Source organism: Oenanthe melanoleuca, chromosome 1 (genome assembly GCF_029582105.1).
Source record: "Oenanthe melanoleuca isolate GR-GAL-2019-014 chromosome 1, OMel1.0, whole genome shotgun sequence".
NCBI lineage: Eukaryota > Metazoa > Chordata > Aves > Passeriformes > Muscicapidae > Oenanthe > Oenanthe melanoleuca.
This window is the reverse complement of record NC_079333.1, coordinates 95,697,225-95,719,834: the sequence shown is the minus strand read 5'-3', so window position 1 is coordinate 95,719,834 and position 22,610 is coordinate 95,697,225. Positions and strand designations below refer to the sequence as shown.

Genomic DNA, 22,610 nt, shown 5'->3' with positions numbered 1-22,610 from the left:
CTGGAGCTGATAATCAGCCTGTGGTTGATGCTTCATAACCCAACACTGTTAATTTTGCAACTGCTGAGTTGCTGGCTCTGGCTGAGGTTTCTACTTGTTTTTAATCTGCCTGCTGTCAAATTAGAAACCACAACTTGTTGTCATTTTTTTTATGCTTGATTGACTAGATTTTTCACCCTGTCCACCCATCACTTCTTCAGAGTCATCGTAATTTCATCATTTGTAACTAAACCAAGAGCTTTGTGGGTCGTTAGGAGATGGATGGGGCAAAAGGGATGTTTTAGGAACTGCAGATGAATGCATGTAGGATTCCACAACAATTTAGTAGGTTTCCTGAGAAAACCAGGCAAACTTTGGTAGATAAATTATGTAGATATACACCTTGCACTGGCAGCCCATTTGAATGTGCTTGCACTCACTTCCAAGTGTCAGAAGAGTATTGGAAGAGTCCCTAGAGATCATCTAATTAACTATTTCCTTTTCCCTGGAATGGGGTCATCAATAGTTATGCTGGGTGTCTGCTGAACTTATTCTTAAGTGCCTTAAATAATGGGGCATCCACAGCCTCCTTATCTGGTCTATTCCTTGTGGGTTTTGTTAGTATATTACTGTGTGTCCACAAGCCTTGCTGCACTTAAGCCCTTTGATTCTCCTGTCTCTGCAGACAGGCAGAACAGACATCTTCCTTCTTAACATGCCCTTTGACAAAAGTGAAATTCCCTGTTCTCCTTTTTTATTTATTTATTTTTTTAAATTCAGTAATCCTTGCTAGTTTAGTCTTCCTTTGTGAGTCCTGCTACTTAGATCTAGTAATTTCTTGACCTTCTTCAGTTCTTTCCTGTTCTGCTTGAGATGCTATGTCCAAAGTTGTGCCACTTGTTCACCTCTCTGGGTGCTCATGGTGTTGCAGATTTAAATAGTTCCAGAGGCATTTGGTTGATGAGGACAATCTTTGTGTTATTTTACAGGGAGGTGTCCAGATACAGATTTTTAACAGTAGAAGACTTTGTCAAGTTTCTTGACACTTAATTTCAGGATTGTGGAGAGGACAAATAGACGAATTTAAAATTCAGTGCAAAAGCTTGGCATTGCTTGGAATTCACAGAACTGGGGTAAGGCATCCCCCAGTATCTGTCCAGTCCAGTTGAGAGACAAAGCTGGAAATGCACTTTCTCCTCTGTTTGCTTTTTGGCTCTACAGAAATTCAGGAGCTGCTGCTGTCTATACTAAGAGAACCTCTCCTGCTGCTATGGGGTATGGGAATAGCAGTGGGGCTCGTGGCCTGGAATGCATTGTATGGGTTAGGTTGAGTCCCATACATCAAACTGGGGCATGAACTCTGTGGTCGTTCATGACAATTAATGATAATCATATGTCCTTTTGTCTTCTTTTTCTTTCTACCAACAAAATGAAAAAGAAATATCTGTATCTTTCTCCTTGCATCCTCTTTTCCACCTTTGGTAGGTGGTCAGATTTTAGTAGTATTGAGTGATCTGCTATGGCTTCTGTTCCCCACCTGCTAATTCTTCCCTGCAGTTCCTGCCTAGTAGCCCCATCATCCTTACTGCTTTATCCCTTTTGGAAGCAGTGCCAGGAAGCTGGTGTGTCTGGTCTGTATTGTTGACATTACAGTATTTGCAAGATTTAAGTATTCAAATGACTTCTCTGTGTGTATAAGGCACCTCCCTGAGTATAAAATGCAGTAGTAAGATGCTTAGTGGTTTGGAAAAGCTGCGTTTTGAGGGGTCACAACTTGGAATTCAGCACATTAGCCTTGTTAATTTGCTGTCAGTTCGTTAAAGAACACCACCTAACTGCAAAATAGCATAACCAGTTTTACTAAAACATCTTCCAAAGAAAGTGAGAGACCAATGTCTGGAAATCTGGGTGATTTCCTCAAGAGCTGTGTGCCAAATCTGGGGATGAATCCATTGTCCTCAGATCAGCTCTGTTCACAAGGCACTGTAATCTACAAGGCTATTTGAATGAGACACTGGCAGAACTGGGATTTGGAGTTTGATCTCCTGGCTCTTCCTCCTCTTCATTCTCATTTAGCCTGCAGTTCCCCTCTCCAATAGTTCGTGTGGCATCTCTTAACTCTGTATTGGAATCAGAACCAGCCACAGAACTCAGTTTGACAGGCCCCAATGCTTGTCTTTTCCAAAAGACCTCTTTGTAGGACTTAAGTGCTCTTCTGAAATACATCCATCTTATCCAGCACTGCCCAGCAATGGCAGAATCATATCCAGCTGTAAGGAATTCTGGTTGCTCACTAAGAATTTGAACAAAAGTAGGGTAAGGTAATATGTTACTGTTGCTGCCCTTAGATGATGTGTGACCAGCAGACAGCAGGATTTATCTGTGCTGAAGAACAGCACTTGGAGCTTTGACATTTGTGCAAGCTGACTTCCAGTGTATTCCAACTTTGCTTCTAGTTTCTTGCTGCTCTTCTTGCATGTATGAAAATATATAATTCTTGCAGTTTATGACATAATTCAGTTGGGTTTGCCCTGGCCTGGAGAAGTTATAGTAAGCACAGTATACTTTTGGAATTGACATTTTTATTTTAGCTTAGATATGAAGCCATTAGCAAAAAGAGGACTAAGTTGGTGATATCTTTTAAATTTGTTTAGGGATTTCCCTAGTAAACTGGTTTGTTGGCATATTTGGAGCAAGCAATTCCACTCACATTGGAGAGTTAGGGAACACAAGCTGCAGGGATGACTGAAGTTTGGGCACCACCACTAGAGGTAGGAGGGGTGGAGTTCATGGTGTCACAGTCATGTGCATTTAATGATGGATTATATGGGATGGTAACCCAGCTGCTGTCTCTTTTGTCCTTGTCACATCCTTCCTGCCACCATTGATGGCTGAATGTTATGTGAATCTGTGCTCCTTGTTTACCTTAACGTGCTGGACTATAAATTGGGTTAGTCTGCAAGTGGATTTCTGTGCCATTCATTGACACTGTTGGAAGGGACAGGGCACCCTCCACAGGGGTGGGGCTGTCACCTGAGGGCCGTGACTAGCTCAAATCATACTGTTTAATCCCCTGGTGATGGGTTAACGCCCTAACCCTCCAGTATTTTTCCGCCTTCTTTGGTATATTTTATTGTAACAGCACCAGGTTCACTTGTGTGTAAGCCCAGCTCCTTTAAAGCAATTTCAGGAATCTCTGTGAGGTTTATTTTACAGCCTAGCCACAGTATTGAAATGTCTGATGTCAAAGTGAAGTTTGCAGTAATGGAGAACATACCTTTGTGGATGTTGAGCACTCAAAAAGAATGAGCAGGAAGCAGCTTTGTGCTTAGTGTTCACTTTTTTCTACTTACATAGTATAGTATAGTAAGCTTGTGCATCATCTCAGGCTTACAGACATCCATCACTAGATCAAAGCCCTTTGTTAACTTTGCTTATTTTTTGTAGCAGAGAAAGATGGGAGATATGGGGCAAAGGTGATGGGACAATTAAAGTAAATTGGGCTGGACTCTGTGGAATATATGAATCCTATCTGATTTGCAAAGAAATCTTGCACAGTTGTTAAATTTGATTTCTTATTGAGTAAAAAAGCAGAGCAGAATTTGTATAAAAACAGTGCTAGTATAAAGAATGTACATGTGTCTATGCCTGTGTACATTACCAATCCCATGCTGCATCGGAAATTAGATATGAGATACATTGTACTGTAGATAATTTGTATACAATGAAAGCCATGGAGATGCAGATGTCTGCTGCTACCACAGTGTGTGTTCATTTCAGCTCTAAGGGCTTTGTTGAGTTTTGCAGAGAATCAGTCCTGCAACTGCAGGCAGTCATCTTTAGACATTCTTGGCCTATCTACAGAAAGGAATAGGCTTTAAAGTCGGGATGCTGAGAGCCAGTCTAACCCATGGGTAAGTTTTTCCAGGATGTGTGGTGTCTGGCTGATGTGGGAACTAGGGCTGTAGTGCAAATAGGGGAGTTGTGATAGAACATTAGTGTTGTCAGTTGGTTGTTGCTGTTAGGCTAGAAGGAGACAAAGGACTGACTTTAGAGAAAAGTTCAGTGAACCAACTTCCTGAAAAAGATCAAATAATTATGGGTGAGAAGTTCAGCAAAGTGCACTACAGCCATTGTAGAGAACATGGTATTGCTTTGAGGGATGGAACTGTTAGATGGACGTTTGGGATGAGTTGTAAAGTCCTTTATGTGTCACAGGTGATGCATTCCCTATGCTGAAATTGTCATTGTTTGGAAAACCTGTAGTGGTGATGTGTAAAAGGGTTGTCTCATCTCACATATTAAACTGGAGCTATATGGGTTATTCTGACAAGAGTCTCTTGCAGGCCCTCCCTTGTGACATACACCTAATGAGATGATGAAGGTGTCTCCCTAAACAGGACTGGGTGTGACTGCTGCAGGGATGAATAATTTAATACGATGCATTGTTTGTAGTCAGCTTTAAATTGGTGATGTGTTATTCATTGTAACTATATGTGTCAGCTGTTGCTGCCATATGTACACATCTGGCAGACTAATTTATTGCTGAAACTCCCATTGATGTAGACATTCTATATTGCACAAGATAGTTTTGAGGGACAATGTGTTTCAATAAGAGGTTTTATCCTTCTGTTTTGTGAACCTTGACTCGTGCAGCAGTGCAATATGGTTGTTACTGCCACAGCTGAAGTTTACAGTTATGTAGTTGCTAAAACCCTAAACCTTTTTGTTCCATACTAAACTCTGATTTGTTTTTGAAATTCTTTAGAGTGATCAAAAATGTGTAAATCTCCATTCCAGTAAAGCATATATGGATTTATGGAGGAGATGCTTTGGTTGAGTTTCAGGTAGGGCAAAGTAAGTAGAAGTCCAATAATGTTGTACAAGAAGCACTAGTGAGCTTATTTCTCTGGTGAGATTAGGTCTTTTCTCAGCTGTCCTTTGACACTGGAGATGCCTGGGATCTCTAGATGTCACAGCTGTACCTAAAAACCTTTCTTCATACTGAACGAAAAATCAATGAGGTGAGTTAGAATCAAGTTTCTATTTCATTTTCAGAGCATTGTTGTTGCTCTCAACAATGCAAACCTGATGGACTATTCAAAAAAGGTCTAGAGGTGCATCCAATAAGACACATTGGCACATAATGTAGGGATTACATGACACTGAGATGCCTGATCTCAAAAGGGGAAACATCACTGAGAAAACCACTTGCCTAGTGTACTTTTTTAGCTAGAAATAGTCATATTCTTTTTTTCATGCAAGTCCAGGACTACTGTCTGTCAATATAATAATCCTGCTGATGAGTCAGAAATGTCATATCTGGTTGTCTTGATCCTGGAAGGGTATAATCCATTTTGTATTCTGATAATTTATTTTAAATTATGTGACAGACAGGAGTTTGATACCATATGGGTTTGTGCAGATTTCTTATAAAGCCTACAGCTTGAGATGGTGACAGGATAGAATCCTCTTGATTTGCTTTGTGTGCATGTGGGTAAGATGGGGAATCCTGAGTTCTGGGTTCACTAAAACAGTTTTGGCTTTTCTATTAGACTGCAGAAGCTGGGAGAATGAATATTCTGGTGTTTTGACACCACATACCAGTGTGCATGCTTGTGTGGATGTACACTGAGTAGGGACAGGGGCTCTCAGCACAGTTTACCATGTTCAAGCCCCTAGAAATCAGTGATTGAGTTATTTTATCAGAATTGACCTTTAGGTCCCTGTGACCCTGCAGGAGCTGTGCTGACTTTGCTGCTGATGTGGAAGGGAATTGTTGAGATAGTGCTGCAATACTGAGCTGAAGGTGCTTGTGTTAGATAATGATCACCTACATTGTGCCAGGGAAAGTCTGGGGAAAACAGCAGCAACCATGAGAGGTGCCTTTAGGCAGAAAGGAATGCAGGTCATTTTTTAGTAGAAACATCGGAATCTCTTCAAGTTCTTCACCTTCAGCACTGTGTATCTGGATGGTCAACCTTGCTGGCCTGTTCAGCCTCAGCAGTACAAAATGCAGAGAAATAAATAGAACAGTGGTAAGAACTTTGGAGCTCTCTCTCTGATTTGGAGAAAGAGGTGCTTATATGCACTAATTCTCATTATATATATATATATATATATATAGTTACTAATTCTCATTCAGAAGTCTGCAAGTGAGCCATGCCATGTAAAATCAGATTACTAGTGGTATTCTGGGGTATGTTTCATTACCAGTGGGAAACATAACAAAAATGATGGTACAAAGTAATGGCTTTACCTTTGGCATAGAAATCCCTGATCTTATTAGCATTTTGATGTATTAGTGTCTAGGTATAATAGATGTTTGGAAAATTATTTCCAAAGGAAAACTGTAAAAATTACCAGTAATAACTTTCAGGTCTCTCTGTTAATGGGAATTTAAGACAATGGAAGCAATAAGCTCCTAGAAAAGTCTCCCCCAATCTTCTGTTTTGACCAAGTAAGAGTGGGACATGAGGGAAAATTGAAGAAATTAGAGGGACTAATGAGGCCTATGAGAAGAGCAGTTGTCTAACTGACAGTATAGAGCAATCAGTTTTCTAACTTTTGTACATGATTATGGCCTATTGAAATAAATTAACCTGTTGCTTCTTACAGAAATTGTAGTTAAGAAAGGATAGTGCTTCTATACCTAGCTTAACTTTAGATTTTCTAATTACCCAATTTGATTATTAAATCAAAACCAAATTATTCTAGTTTCAATAAGTAACAGAAATAGTAGTTTGGAATTTCTCAGTTTACACAAGTGCATCAAATGAGCAATTTAAACATCTGTAAACCAGAACTTTGAAGTAGATTAGCATTTTGTTGTAAACTGAAATTAACAAATTATCCAACTCAGCCATAACTCACTTCTCAGCTGTGCTAGTGAGAAAACCAACTATCAATTAAGTTGAATTTACCTTAAAGCCAGTTTCATTTTTAGGTTAGTGACTAGTCTTCCCTTCAACACAAAAGGACTTTGATTTTATTTTTTTTTCCTTCCTGTAATACACAGGAGTTCACAGCTAAGCTGTAACAAAATGTAGCTGTAAGTAATTTCTTAGGATTCAGAATCAAAAGTGTAGAGAATTTTATAAGGAAATTTTAAGTGTCTTTGCTGTGAGGCAGTGCACCACATACCACATGGAGCTCAGCCTAAGGGTTGACACCAGTTTGGAACAGACCTGTGTAATCCCAAGTAACCTGTGCATGCTGAAACATCAAAAAAGGAGAAACATTGGTTTTCCTCTGAGACATTACTGAAGTCCATTTTTCCAGCTCCAGTCATCTTCTATTGCTCATTGAATCCTAGTATTAAAAAGCCCTAATATCTCACTGTGAAAAATCTAGAATTATGAATTTGAAAAGAATGAAAATATGTGTCTAAAAACACTTGGTGATTATTGCATTGGAGATGAAAGATAATACATATTTATTAGCTGTGGCTTCCATTTGCATTGGCATTGGCCTGGCTAATTAGGGAGAGCCTGTGTAGGCATCAGAGATGCAACTTGCCATGAAACTGTTAACTTTGGTCTTCATTGATGAGAAGGAAGCTCAGCAGTTGCCCAAGAGCCTGGGAAAAGTACCAAAACCTCAGTATTGCTCAAACTTTAAAATGAAAAATTAGTTTTGACAAATCACAGCAGACGTGCTGCATCTGCAAACAGCACATATCAGCAGCAGTACTTGCACAGCTTGACTTTATGTACAACTTTTTTGTCTTGTGGCAAAGAAATGTTCTAATCTTACTCAGAATAATCAATTTTAAGTAGTGATAAATAGAGTTCTTGCAAGGTTTGTGTTGTCTTGCTGTTTCTCTCACTGTGAATGTGGAATTGTGAGACTATAAAGAAATGGTATGAATTAACTAATAGAAAGTAAATTACCATTTCTGAGATTTAGTGTAATTGACACCATTATGTGGTGAAAATATTTATATTATCACCTTCTCACCCAGCTTAACTCATTTTTTAATCTGCATTTTCTCAGCTGAAACTTAAGAAATGAGACATTTAATAGTATCTGTGTTCTTGGAGAAATTAAGAGAGCCAGTACAGAGCAAACAACTGAAAAAGTTTTAGTTGAAAGAAGAAATAATTTTTTCAGTGGACCTATTTTCTTTATCACATACTTGCAAACTCAGCAAAACATGAAGGTCAGGTTACAAATAGGACTGAGAGGGCTTTTATTTTAGATAAGGAATTAAAAGGAGAGAATCCTACTTTCCACTTAGAACCCTGACTGAACTGATGAAATATATTCATGAACTAAGCACACCTATAATTATTTCACAGGAAGGCAATGTGTGTGGTGTTCTACAGTGCATATTATGGTATCACCTTTACTTTAGGAAGAGCACACTGGGTCAGATCACAGCTCAAGTCCACAGACTTGACCTGTCTCTCCCTGTATAAAATCCTTATTAGCAGTGTCTCACCTGTTATAGCTGCCCTGTACTTCTACATTTTTGTTGAAGCATCAGCTACATTGCCTGATACAGCCATCAGGTGGTTCAGACTCTGGGTCTCTGTATCTCCACTGAGCATTTGCCACTTGGGTGGCTGTGGGTGACAAGGTTGATGGGCTGGATTGACTGTTTCACCCTTCAGTTGCTTCAAAATTGAATGAGTACCATCTATTTCCAGTGATCTTTTATTGTCTGTTTTGTCTGTTTTGTAACCACTTCTTTTAACAGTTCCATTTGAGTTGGACAGGTCAGAGTTTCCCCTGAAGATGGATTTTAGCTTGGCAATGTCTTTCAACTCCTTGACACTGCACACAAGCAGAATGCTCATGTTTTTTCTGCAATGGTCATAGTTCTTAGTATGAGTTTTATCTTTTAGTCCTGATAATTGATTAACTTCACAATACCATTTTTCTCCTTAAATGAAAATGAATAAAAATAATTGACTCTCAGTTATTGATGCCTTTTACAAGTTTCTTCTTAAATATATGGGGGGGATGGAATTAATGATTTAGTATTTATATATAAAAATATATATGTAATATATATATTTTATATATATAAAAATATATAAATAAATATATATATATATATATATATAAAAATATATATTTTATATAATATAAAAAGTATTTGTGTTATCTTCATTTGGACGTTTAGTTTCTGTGAAGAATGCCTTCTTGCTGTTAATAACCTCCCACCTTTTTTCTTTCTTAAAATTTTCTGCATAAAAAAGTATTTTTCTAAGTAGAAATGCATATTAGGTTATCAAAAAAGCTTTACCCTTTCCAGTACTTACAAAAGGAATTATGTGTAACTAATTGTAAATCAAATGGGGAAATTTATGCTGTGCACAAAACATTTTTCTGCATGGAGTGGATGTAGGTGAGTGTCTGTTAGTGATTTAATAAGCAGAGGACATTTTGTTCAATGGAGAACTGTGTACCTGAGTCTGTGTCAGTAATTATGCAATATATTGTTTGTCACTTCAGAATGAGCTGAGGATCTCTGGGATGGTGTATAGAGTGTTGACAAAGAATGGATGTTGAAGGGACATTCACAAAACTTTTTGTGCAGGTGTGTAGCACATGTTAGGGCAGAACAGCCCTCCTTACCTCATGGTCTAGGTGAGCATTTCAAGCTGCCACTTGTTTTGGTGAGATTCTCCAGCTGGAATGTATTGGCCCCTGTCTCTGTTGTGGTCCCTACAGAGAGAAGCACCCAGGTGGTTCCCTTAAATTATTTATCTAGAAGTTATGCAGCTGAATTTATGTGAGATGATTCTTATACACAGGGGAAATACTGTAACTAGTGAACGAGTTCTTCAGCATTGTACTGTTTGACAAATTAATAATGTAAAGAAAGGGGAATTGTCCAGATCCCTTAATGCTGTGATTATATTGCTCCAAAGCATCTCCTCCACCCACCGGCCTTAAAACAAGCTTGCAGAAATTGTGTATCAACAAAAAGTCTAAAAATTAGGCAACATGAAATAGTTTACTTGTTTACAGATTCCTGCATAACTCAATAGATTACTGGAATTCATATGTTGAAAACAACATGAAATCTCCAATTTCAATACCATTTCTGTAGACATGGACCAAGTGACATTAAGGCACTGGTTTTGTTAGAAGATCACCTGGGAATGCATGGTTTCTGTATCCTTAGCTGCCTTGTTTCTAAAGTGTAGGAACAAGATTAGATATCACAGAAATCCTAGTTCTGCCAGGTTAAAAAAAACCTGTTTAATCTGCCTTATTTTTCCCATACCAAATGGAGGTAATGAAACACACTTGTCTTTGGGAAGTGGCTTGTCACCTACAGAGAAAGGTCTCTGCAGCAGCTAAGGACTTCCACCCTTTCCCTAATAGTGTTTTAGACACCCAGGAGTGAGAACTAGAAGTGCATGGGCAATGAAAAATAAGGGATTGAAATCAATTGAACGGTTGTATTGGAGGGTGTATTTTATTAGATGTGAGTGGCTTGTTCATTATGTTGTGAAGTATTTAATTTTTATTAAAAATAAACAAGAAACTATTAGCTAAAGTTTTAGTTTTAATAAGTACTCTGCCTCTTGCCCCCCCTCCCGCCCCCCCGTGGAATGAATGTAATGGAAGAAAAATAATGGCGAGTATAAGAAAATCATGAAACTTCCCCAAAAGGAAAATCTTTTTATTAATGAGATTTTTATGTTTCCTTGATTCTGTATTTATTTGCTTCCCATCCTTCATTGTATGTGATAATACAGTGTTCCATACTGGGGGGCTAGGCACTGAACAGCAGGACTGCATTTGCCATGGATTTGACAGTGATGTACTGTAGATCTGTGCTTTTAAACTAAAAGTTTTTTACTCTTCATTCCACTGTTGGAGACTATCAGAGGTGCAGGTGAAGGATAAAAATTAGTATGGGCAGCTTTGGAAACTTTGGAAAAAACTTTCTGGTCTTTGTGAGGTTGGCTGTGCTAGGTGCCTGTTGTGTGCCATGTGGTGACACAGCCTGGAACTTCGGCTATGTGGCAATGTCCTTTGGTTGCTCAGTAAACATTTGTAGCATTTGAGTAGATCACCGTGTTATCTATTTAATTATCTGAACCCGGCCACCCACACTTTTCACAGAGGGTATCTGGAATTCTGCTGGGTGTGTTCAGCTGATGTCATGCTAAGTAAATGCCTGCTCGATCTGCACTAGTATGAAGTTGATTCTATAAATGTTACTTTCTTAGAAACAATATTGGTAAATTTTTTCCTATAGGCTTTCACCATCTTGTTGCTAAATAAGAAGTGATCTGAAGACCCATTTCTCCTTTTCTCTGACCTTTTTGTTAGTAGTTCTCCATATGTATGCACACATCCTCTCTGCTTCTCTCTTCCTACTTCCTCACAGGTAGCTCTTCCTGTTGGTTTATATTTTAAAAGCATGTATCTATCTATGATGATTATCTATCCATGTCTATCCCTAAAGATGAATATGAAGATTTGCAGTTCTGGTTTTATGATCTGTTAGCAAGAATGGCACAGGCATGTTTGTACTGCCACGTTAACTCTGGACCTTGTTACATTAATCCAGGCATCCCAGTGCTCCCTGGTGCCCTTTTGGGAGAGGAAGCGATTAGCGTTTGATGTACGAGGCGTGGGTACAACTGGTCATGCCACTTGTCCTTTTGAATGGTGTCTGAACTTGACCCCCTGATTGTACCTTATAAACACAGTTAAGGAAAGCAAATTCCCAAGAATTCTTGTCATTTCGTGTTGAAGGGGATAGAGTTAATGTGCTAGGGGAGAAGATCACAAGAAGTGCAGAATTAAATTATGATCTGAATAGTGATGTTTATTAGGTTTTTGGAGGAAGTAGGACAGACAAAATGAGACAGGAGGGATCCTACTCAGAAGGAAGACCTCATGGTTTCTACTTTAAATGAAAAACAAAGTATTGTCAGTCATAAGTGTTTTATCAGAATAAAGAGCCTTCTAGACAAGATGGTCTTTGGCCAACTGAAGCTTTTCTGAAGTGGAAGCAGGAAGCTAATACATGTAATGTAGAGCATGTGCCTGAAAGCATCCCTGAAATGCCTGGCAGAGGTAACCGAGGTAATTAATCTCTGCTATGATATTAATATATATCATTCCTTTTGGTTTTCTGAAGCTGAAAAGATGTTTACTGTTGTTGGATAGACAGTAATGAAAATACCAAAGAACTTACAAGATAATCTGTTTAAGGCTGTGTCATTGTAATTATCTCCCTATGCTTTTTTTTTCTAATATAGTTTACAACAGGAAACTATAGGATTTAGAAAATCCTAGAATTACAAGTCAGTACCTTGATGACTACTATATGATATCTAGCTCTTGCTTAAGTTTTTCCAGAATGAGAAATATTATGATGTATGTATAGGAGGGAGGAGAAGAACTCATGGAAGTAACCTGCTGTTGAATTCGTGGGGGAAAGAAAATCCCATTGCTTGTTGCTGGAGAGCTTTCCAGAAGAATAAATGTCAATACTGTATGCCCAACAAGATACCCAGCATTCATGTTCTCTGTGATTTAGGAAAAGTTATGGACATGAAAGACCAGATATGTCAAAGTACATTCATTGTTCTGGGCATGCAATGGAAGACAAGAGTGGTATTTAAAATTAGAGTGATAGAGCCAGAAGCAATCTGCCTAGATATTTCCTGTTATAATATGTCTGTTCTGCTCTTAATCCATAAGATTAACGTTCCTAGAATTTCTCAAATTAGTAAGTTAAGTGGAAGGAGCACTAAATAGTAAGTGGTCAGCTTCAGTTCTAGACGGCCTTTCATTTTGTGTGCTTTGTTATGGGGCGTAGGTAGTAGAGGGGAGGGAAGTGGCATGACATTTAAATACGAGTTAAATCAAACCAGACTCTTTCAAAGAGGAAGAGAGAAGGAGGATATTGCAAAAATGCATATATAATATTTCAAGATGCTTACATGGTAGATATGAATTGGATTAAACAGTAAAAGTGATCCTGCATGCCTTCCAACACAAATTACTTTAGTTTGCAAGGTGTTCTTCCTGATTGTGATCCTTTGTGAGATGCTGTTTCAAAATGCAAAAATATAAATGAAGAAGAGAATGAGGTGGAAGGTAGAATGGCTATACTGTTAATTAGCATGAGAGCTACTTCAGCCTTCATTATCTGCATCTATTTTCATTTCTACAAAGTTACAGCTTAGATGTAAAAGAACGGTTGAAAAGAAAATAGACTTGTGCATGAGAACAAATTGTTTCAATTAAAGGTTACAGTGGTTGGCATGAGCTGGCTGCCTTGTGTGGTTTTCCAGAGTGGACTCAGCTGAACTGCTTGTTAAAGGAATCAGATTGGCACAAGATTTTTGGCACTGGGTATAGATCAAGATTCATTTTCACACCTGTCTGCAGTTGTCTTTAGTGGGATTTTTTTCCAAAGACATACCGGTTGCAAAATACCTTGTAGCGGTTTAACATGCTTGGTCAGTGATGTCTTTACATGTTTCCAGATATTTTCTCATTACTTTCCTTTTCCTTGGGATCTTGAATTGTACTATGGGGTTTTTGTTCCCCGAAGAGTTAAACATTAGCATTTTTTATTCTGAGTAAGTGCATTGTTCTTCCTTCTATTCAGCTGATTTTCATGGAATGCTAATCTATCAGAGATATCAATTTAGCCCAACTAGTAGAAAATTCTTTTTGATGTAGAAATGTCAGATTTTAAATTCTGGTGTCTGTTTCAAAAGGTGATCAATCAGCCATTGAAGTGAAGGTCAGCACTGATCTTTAGGCATAATATGAAGCATAATACCCTAATGAGAAGGAGTGGTACTGGGCTGCTTCCTACATATCTGTAGCAGAGAAATCCTTATGGAGCTAGAATACTTTCTTTTTGTTTCATTTGCTTACTTCAGATTTTAAGTAAGGAATTTTCTTGTCTCAATATCAACCAGTGTGATTGTATATTTTTGTCCTTCAGCTTAAAATCTCAATTTAATGATATATTAATCAAATGCTGTTATATGAATCAAAAGTCTAGTTGATGAAATTATCTTCGCTGCTGGAAGTTGTTTAAGCTTTGGTCAAATGTGTGTTGTCAGATAATGTAAAAATGAATTATCAGGCTGAATCAAAAAGAGCATAAAGTAATTTTAAAGTAATCTCTTAGAAGTAAAACCACAAAAAATACAGATGTTCAGGTTTGTGTTCTTAAAACTGACATGGATTGCATGCTCTAGATAGCATTTGCATTTCTTTCTTTCTTCTGTGAGTAGACCTCTTACTTGAAAACTTTCAGTCTCTTTTTCAGCTTTTCAACTAAGGTACTCAGGTCTACATTTAGCTGGGAAGTTTTACACTGCAACAAAAATACTTTCTGACTAGAAAAATAATTAAAATAGGTCAATCTGTAATTTTCTACTTGCTGCCCATTTACTTCCTTTCTAGAATAAATGCCTCCGTTTCTCTGTCCCTGGTTATCAAGTTACCAAATCATCACTGAGCAGATTTGGAGGGTGGACAGAACATCAAAATAGGTGGTGACACCATTCTGTGGGAAGGATCAGTGGTTGGAATCCAGGCAGTCTCTCTTACAAGTATGATGGTGATCTGATTACTTCAGGGAAATAGGATGAAAAACAGTTGCTAGTTCTCCTCATCTTCCCTCTGAGGGAATTGGTTTTTATGGCAGATGAACAGAATTTCTTGAAGAAGTACTAAGGTAGTGTAGGACATGGCACTGAGCATTGCCTGAAAGCTGATATAGGTAATTCTCCTTAGTGAAGATCTGGAGTAGTGACCACTTGAAATAAACAGTTTTCCTGCTTACTTTCCTTGAAGTAAACCATTTTCCTTCTGTTGTGCTTGCTGAAGACAGTGATAACTGATAATGAAGTGGTTTGAACTAGCACAGGTCTGTTAATGAATGAGAAACAACTGGAATGGATCCTTGCTCAGGCATGATAACTCAGGGATAGCAAGCAAAGAATACTGGACAGTTTTGAGGGTAAAACATCTGCTGTGCTTTGTCTCTATCAGGGACAATCTCATGTTTCCATGGCTACTTTGTGTAGTGTAGGTAATGGAGCTTGTCTGTGGCCCAGTCTTCTGTGGCAGTTGCCTGCAGGATATAATAATTCTCTGAGTCAGAGACCATCCAAGCACACTAGTGTTCAAACAGTCTCAGGCTGTTTAATTGTTCCTGTCTCACCATGGTGGGTGGGGAGTTTGATGAAGAGAGCACCAGGCTTTGTCTCACTCTCAAGGTTCTTCCCTCTGCTTTAAGATGCTCAGGGACACAGACTTGCTTCATGCCTTCCTCTTTCTGACCTACCTGATGTAAATTGAGGGAATTTAGTAAGGGCAAAATTTCAGCTACTAGGCATTGCAGCTGGAGAAATCCTCTTCAAAAGCAGTGACAAAGTTCTGATTTTTTAAAGATATATATGATAGGATGAAGGATTTCTGCTAGCTACAGATTTGCTGATCTTTCTGAAATTAAATTAGCATTTAGTCATTGATTATAATGTGAGATGGACCTGTCTGAAGTCTGAGAACACTCTTCCACATCCTTTTTAGTTATTCGAGTGTGTGGCAAATTCTGCCCTTTGTGGCATGGCATGACTGACACTCCAGTGTACTTCTATAGCCAGCACTATCCAGCCCTGTGCTTTTCACTAATGCTAACAGTCTGAAACTTTCTGCTTGATTAACTCCTTAAGCCGACTCTGGGACATGTTTGGAATAACTTGAATGAGTTCTCAAAATGCTGTTAAGCAATATCTTTATGGGCTTTGCATATCAACATCTCCATTAACTTCCTCAGTTCATTGCACTATGCTTAGGATTGAGTAAGCATTGTTTGAAAAGGAGCCACACCATTTATGAGTTCTTCTAGAGAAAATGTTACAAAACATTCTGTAGCAGAATTTCTGCTGAGACAGAATCCTTAGAGAGCTTTTAGACTTCAATAAATAAATGCTCCATGGCAGTTACTTCATTCTAAAACAGGAAACAACAAATCTGTGGAGAAGAGAATCACTCAAACTGGAAAATAAGTGACAGTAGTATTCTGTGGGATTTTAAGAGTTTTAAGAAATTTAAATTGGTATTTGTTGGAATGTTTGGATAATGTGCTGTAGTTTATCGAAGAGAGTAGAGGACAGGATTTTTCAAGCTGATTGCTCGTATCAGTATGAAATTGCATGAATCAGCTATTGATAATTTCTGCTTTGATCTTACACATAATGATGAACATCCTTTTAAAAACAACATTACTTTAGTCAGAGTAATGGAGCACTGAGTGGTTTGAAATCTGCAAGTGGCTTTGTTGGCAGTTAATTTAGTCCTAGGGCACTGAGTCCTTTAGATGGGTGGGCAGTAATGGGGTTTGCTTGGAACTAGGATATCTCTGGGGGAAAAGGGAGCAAGGGATTCAGGCAGATGTAATATTTGCACATTCTTTCAGTAACTGAAAATTTAACACTCTTTTTTAATGAACTGGGAAAGTGTCATTTTGGTTTCCTTGCCAAGTTGGAAGCTCTCAGTGCCCCAGGTTGTTGCAGTTGTCAACTTTTTCTTTAAAATATTTGTAATAAGTTTGTTTGTAAAACAGAATAGATGTTAGTATAAACATCCCATTTGTAGGTGTCTGGGTTTGTTTATTGATGAACTTGTGATTGATTGATCAGATCAAATCTAGCAAGTACTGACTAATCCTGTAGAGAAATGATGGAAGAGTCAATAAAAGGATGAGTTCCTTACGTTTGGGTTGAGTCCTTGTCAGTTTGTGCTGCTGGATTTTTTTTTCATAACTGTGTTCAGCAGGGATTAGTATTCATCAGTACCTGTCACTGCATTCCCTTCTCCTGTCAACTTTTCCTCTACACATCTCTTGTGTGCTGTGTTTAGAGCCTCTTTTCAGTGTTCAGGTAATCTCCAGGGCCGTGGCATCTCCTGATGCTTTGATCAGCACTTACAGGTGTAGCAATTTATTTCAGCATTTATAAGTATTTTGCTCTCCAGTCAAGGGCACAGTAAAAAGACAAAAAAGCCTAGACCCCAAACTTGTAAAAACATGCTTCCAAAGCTTAGCAATCAGTTGTTCAAATCAAGCAATGCTCATCTCCCTCTCCAACTCCTCAAAAACCAAGCCTGCAAACAAAACCCAACCAGATACTCTCCACTCCCCCCACTTCCCCTGCCAAGGTAACCAGAGTAGATGAATTTTTCAAAGTGGCATTGCAGAACATGAGGCAAAACAAAGATAAAATGTGATGGTCCTGGTGTGATTACTAAAATGATAGATGTGGGGCTTTCAGGGTCTTGGCTGCTCTATGTTGAGTGTCAGGGCTTAAAAGGTTTTCTCATTAGCTTCTATATGTCTTCTAACAACAGTGAAACAATCCAAGCAGTAGATATCTGAAAGGTTTCTGTTCATGGATAGTTGAAGTCACTATTCATTACTATCATGATTAAATAGTGATCAGACTGCTTTATATCTAGACTGCTTTGTGCTGTGTTACAGTGATTCATTCTTAATTTCATGTTGGCTGTCTGGTGTAGTACATGTTCTCTATAAAATCCCTGTAGTGTTGGCAGTTTTCAGAGATTTGGGTAAGAAAGACCTAATTGATGCCTATCTATTCTTGCATCCTCCCTACTGATCCTTTTTGTTGCTTGTGGTACCTGCCTGTTCTGTGCTGTTCTGAGTTGATTTATTCTGTGCCAGGAATCATAAGCTCTTTGAAGAATCTATTCAGTTACACAGTTGTTCAAAATGTCATGAAAGCTCATGTTTTTCTGATCAAATAAATTCTGTATAATATGGTAAAATATTTAATTGAGTTGCTTTTCTGATTCTCATTACTTTATTTGGGCTGTAAGGCCACAGAGCTAAAGCAATCCCAAGCTATTAATTCATAAGTAGCTCCTTTTTTCACCTGATGACAAAAGTTAGTATATTAAACCTTGTCCATTTCTTACTATAAATCTAATAGTTTTGGGAAAGATGGAGAGCTGAAAACACACACACACAGATAGAGACACACACATGGTGTCTGAACCTTCCCTATGAGAGCATTTCTCCAGCCAAATTTTTGTAGGGTTTGCAGTGCCATGTGGGGGTCTGACCCAGAGGATGGCAGAAGCCTTCAGCAGAGCAGATGCTCTACTTCTGATACCCTCTTTTTTTTTTTTTTTTTTTTTTTTTTTTTTTTTTTTTTTTTTTTTTGTCCACTACTTCAGGAAAAAAGTGAAATTAAATAAAAGGAAATAAAATTAATTTAGCAAATTTCATACTTTTAAAATAGTAGGGATTCAATTAATGGGTTTTCTTTAATTTTTTTGTATTTATGGAGGGAAGCTTAGCTCAATGTCTTTCACAGTCCTCACTTTTGTGATATGAGAGGTAATTGAAGGATCTGTAATATCTCATTGGTTTGATCACAACTGCTGCTCATGACATTTTATGATGAATATATAGCTTATAAATAACATTTTGAAGGTATAAGGTTGTACAGAGATAATTACACAGCTGAAATGCATTGGCACAAGGCCAAAGGTTAAGCACTTTCCACCATCCCTCCTAAATTGAATAACTTCACTTTATGAGTTGTATCATCAAATATTGTTTTCATTACTCTCAGAGGGCAAATTAAGGTTAATAAAAATCCATTCAAGATTACCCATGTATATGAATATTTGTATTTTTAGAACTTTTCTTTGTCAATTACATTCCTCACTGACTGTGTTTATGTGAATACAAGTACATAGGTCAAAGCTTCAACTGATGTTTCTACAATTTCAAACTGTTTTGCCTCTCTTAGACAGATTTCCTCTAAACTGGATTGTGAGATCCTGCAGGATTTTTCAAACTCAGCAAAACACTAAGTGCTGTCCTTCCACTAAGCTGTGGTTTCTCATGTGTCCTGAATGCACTATCCTGGGTTTCACTTGTCCCATGTAGAAGCCATTTGACCCATCTGCTTCAGCCCTCAATCCCAGTATTTGGATATCCTTGTCTTTAAATTTTATGTTAAATAGCATATTCTTCATACAAGGCAACTCAGTATTTTGTGAACTCTTCAGCAATATGAAAACCCTTTAGTAGAGGTGAAGTGGGGGGGATGGTTTTCCATTTCCTGTGATTAATTAGTTACATCTATAATCTGAAGAGTCACCTCTTCTCATACTCTGCTTTTACAACATTACCATCTCACTACAAGTGTCCTCTTTCCTCTCTCCTGCTGCAGCCCTTCCCTTCTTCCTGCTTCCCAAGAAAGTTTGTCTTCTCACCTGATAACACTGCTGTTTCTGCCTCCCAGCCTAAGAAAGAGCAATATAAGAAATGGCCTAGTGTATGGGAATATTTACCCAGGATAAATTTTCAGCCTCTGTGAGGTTCAGGGACATTTTTTCCCCAAGATGTGTCTTTATCACTTGGTGGACTTTTTTGGTCTATATTGATTTTTAAAAATATGTGTACTGTCTTAGCACAAAGAATAGCTTTGAGCAGAGTTATGCTGGTGGTAACATTTTGATATAATTTTTAAAAGAAAAGTGTTTTTTCCCCACCCCAAAAAATTGAAGCTACTTTTGCTAATCTTAACATTAAATGAAAACATGTTTCAGAAACTAGTTAACATTGTCAGTCTATTACAATACAGTATTAAAGAACAAAACATTAGAAAAACAGAAGAGAAATAATAATTGGGAATGGTTGGAGGTAAAATATGTAAAGTTGCCATTTATAGATCTATGCAACTTTCTAGGAAATTGTTTGCTTTAGGATTTTTTTATTTGTTGAATGAAGCAGTGTCTGAACAACTTTTCTCTACAGGTTATTGACATGCCAGAACACAATCCTGGAGATATGGGAGGAACAATGAGACTGGGGAAGAGGAGGACTGTTTTCAAAACGGAAAATTCTGTTTTAAGTAAGTTATTTTTCTGCTCTTATGATTTTGCCTTTTGGATAGGAGCTTTGTAACATGGAAAATCAAAAATCCTATAATCTTAAGCAAACAGTAAGGTGCCAGCTTCCCTGAGCTCATTTACTCTGATCCTGTTATTTACATTCACTGAGAATTGGAGTGTAAAAAAGAAATGAGAGACATCTGTAACTCCCAGTGAAACTGTCACTGAGAGTCCAATGATTTTTTAAAAACAACGAGTAAAATGTTGAGAAAACTGAAATTCATTTTGTGGCAGTTTAATTCATTATGTTCTTGGGAAGGTCAGAGTGCTTTTTTCCTATTTTCTAGCCTGCCCTGAGAGCAGTCTCATTTTGGGAAAGCAAAGTATCTGTTGCAGGAAAGGAAAATTATTTGCTGTAACAGGATGCTTCAGATAACAAAATAAAAATAACCAGATTATAGAAAAAAATTACTCAATTTGACTTATGTATATTTTATGTAAATTTAAGTAATAATGTCCTATTAATCAACCCGTTATACAGTGGTCATATTGATGATGCTGCAAAGGTGTAAAAAGTAGTTTCTTGTCCACTGACTAAATATGTATTTCTTATATTGCCCTGTCCCTGATATTGCTCTGAGGTATTCTCTCTTTAGCTATGTTAAACTTGAGGAATGTATGCTTCTGAGTATTTAAAAGTGACATTAACTTCAGCAGGAGACTGAAGTGTAATACCATATGCACATTTAATGAAAAATCTGCAGTTCTGGAGATGCCCATACTAGTGATCCAACTAGCCTGGGTGATACTTTCCTATGTATGACATAGATATGCATATCACAATGTATAAGTTGTTGTGTGATCTAAATACTTCTTGGAAAAGTTAATGAAAATTAACGTGTTGTAACCCTTGACCAATATTAAGAGTTATTTAGATCTGTTTAGATCTTTAGAAAGAATCATAAAAAGCTGTGGTAGTTTAATCAGGAAATATGATTTCTTTATCTTATGCTTTACAATTTGGATGGAAATAATAGTTTTGAAAGGGTGATCTCTTAAAATTAAGACATACACCATTTTTTGTAAAATGGCACTACTATTATTCTACAATTTTTGAAGATGTTCTTGGCAGTTTAGTTCATGTACCAACCCTCTAGCAAGACAGTAATTGTCATGACCTTAGTGTAAATTGAGAGCAAAGTTTGAGCCATGATTATAACAGATATAATTGAAATCTGGTTTACTGCATACCTCTAACTTGCTCCTTGTTGCTATGAAATGTGGAGTGTTCAAGATGATGCACAGAAGACTGCAAAAATCATTTGGGTAATGAGATCAGGAAAACAGAAAAGCAATATTCTCTGTTCTTTGGAGGTACTATGCCAGGTGCCATGCATAATCTATTAAAATGGAACAGATGCTTCCTTCCCTGAATCTTTTGTGTGCAACTGTTGTAAAACTCTGAAGGGATTTTACATTGCTGGTTCACTCAGACTCCTTTTTAAGCTTTACAGTTTAAATTAGTTAAAGCATGTTTAGATTCTAGTCTGCCTGTGCTATTTCTAGTCAATGAATGTTGACTATGAATCCTGAATAAACTTAGGTAACAGTCAATTAAAAGAAACTAGTCATCACTGAGGAAGAACAGAAGAACACAGTGAGATTAATAATGTCTTGGTATGTTTAACATGTGTTAAATGTGACTTTTTAAGGTTTAAATTACAAGAAATAATTGTAGCAACTATTAAAGCAATACTTTGGCTTAAATTTCTGTTTTGTTGTATATTCAGGGAAGCTTTATGGTGATGAAATGTTTGTAGAGGAGCGACACAGGCATCGATATGAGGTAAGCACTGTCCTGTGTATGGGTCCACTCCTCTGTGTGCAAACATCTGAGATAAGGTGCCTGAATACTTTCAGAATTCTGTCATTCAAGGAGACACACACGAGGTGGACTCCTGGAGTTGTCTCTGAGGTAGTTCAAAAGGGATCTGACTCCATCAGTGTCTCTAAAGGAGCCTGAACAATCAGATATGTGCGTGTTGTAACTGATTCAGACAGCATTAACCTTCCTTAAAAGAGAAGAGAACGTGATGGTGGTAAACCTGCTCAAAGTTTGGATATTAACTGAATGGTTAAAACATCATCAAGGAAATGGGACAGCTCACTGCAGAGCTCCTTAGTTTGAAGGAAGAGCTGCATTGCAGCTTTTGTCATAACCACTGAAATGCCGTGTTCAAAAGGGAGGTCAGTCTGCATCAAGTGGACCATTTTAAAAAGGGGCAATGCAGGCTGCTTGGATTCAGGAGGGCAGCAAGCAAAAGGGACTCTGGCTTTAATTTTTGCCTGTTGCATAGTAACTTTTAAAATTACTGTTTCACTTTTGTATATTTATGCCAGAGTTGTTAAAACAAAAAATCAAGTTCCCAACCTTTACCCCATTCTCATAATTCTTGTATACATGTAAAAACCATTACAATTAACTGCTGCTGTTTGTTAAATCCAAAAAGAAACAGAACTACAGTTATTATTGCATTAATGTTTCAGGTGAACCCGGAATTGACTCACTGCTTTGAAGAGAAAGGTTTGAAATTTGTTGGCCATGATACAGAAGGGAACAGGATGGAAATTATTGAACTGGAGAGTGAGTGTCTTACTTGTTTGTAATACTTATTGCATCTATTAAAGCTGTATAAGCTATAGGTTGTTGAACGACATGTAGGCACAATATTTAACTGTCATAACAGCCAAGA

General features: G+C 37.7%; 1 protein-coding gene across 1 annotated transcript in view; it reads left to right on the top strand.

The window, feature by feature from the left end:
* Positions 1-22,610, top strand: part of CTPS2 (CTP synthase 2) — a 60,353-nt gene that overhangs the window by 23,980 nt on the left and 13,763 nt on the right. The window contains exons 14-16 of the mRNA XM_056487005.1: positions 19,781-19,877; positions 21,648-21,703; positions 22,405-22,501. Of these exons, the coding sequence (XP_056342980.1) occupies positions 19,781-19,877; positions 21,648-21,703; positions 22,405-22,501 (250 nt within the window). The remainder of the gene's footprint in view (positions 1-19,780; positions 19,878-21,647; positions 21,704-22,404; positions 22,502-22,610) is intronic.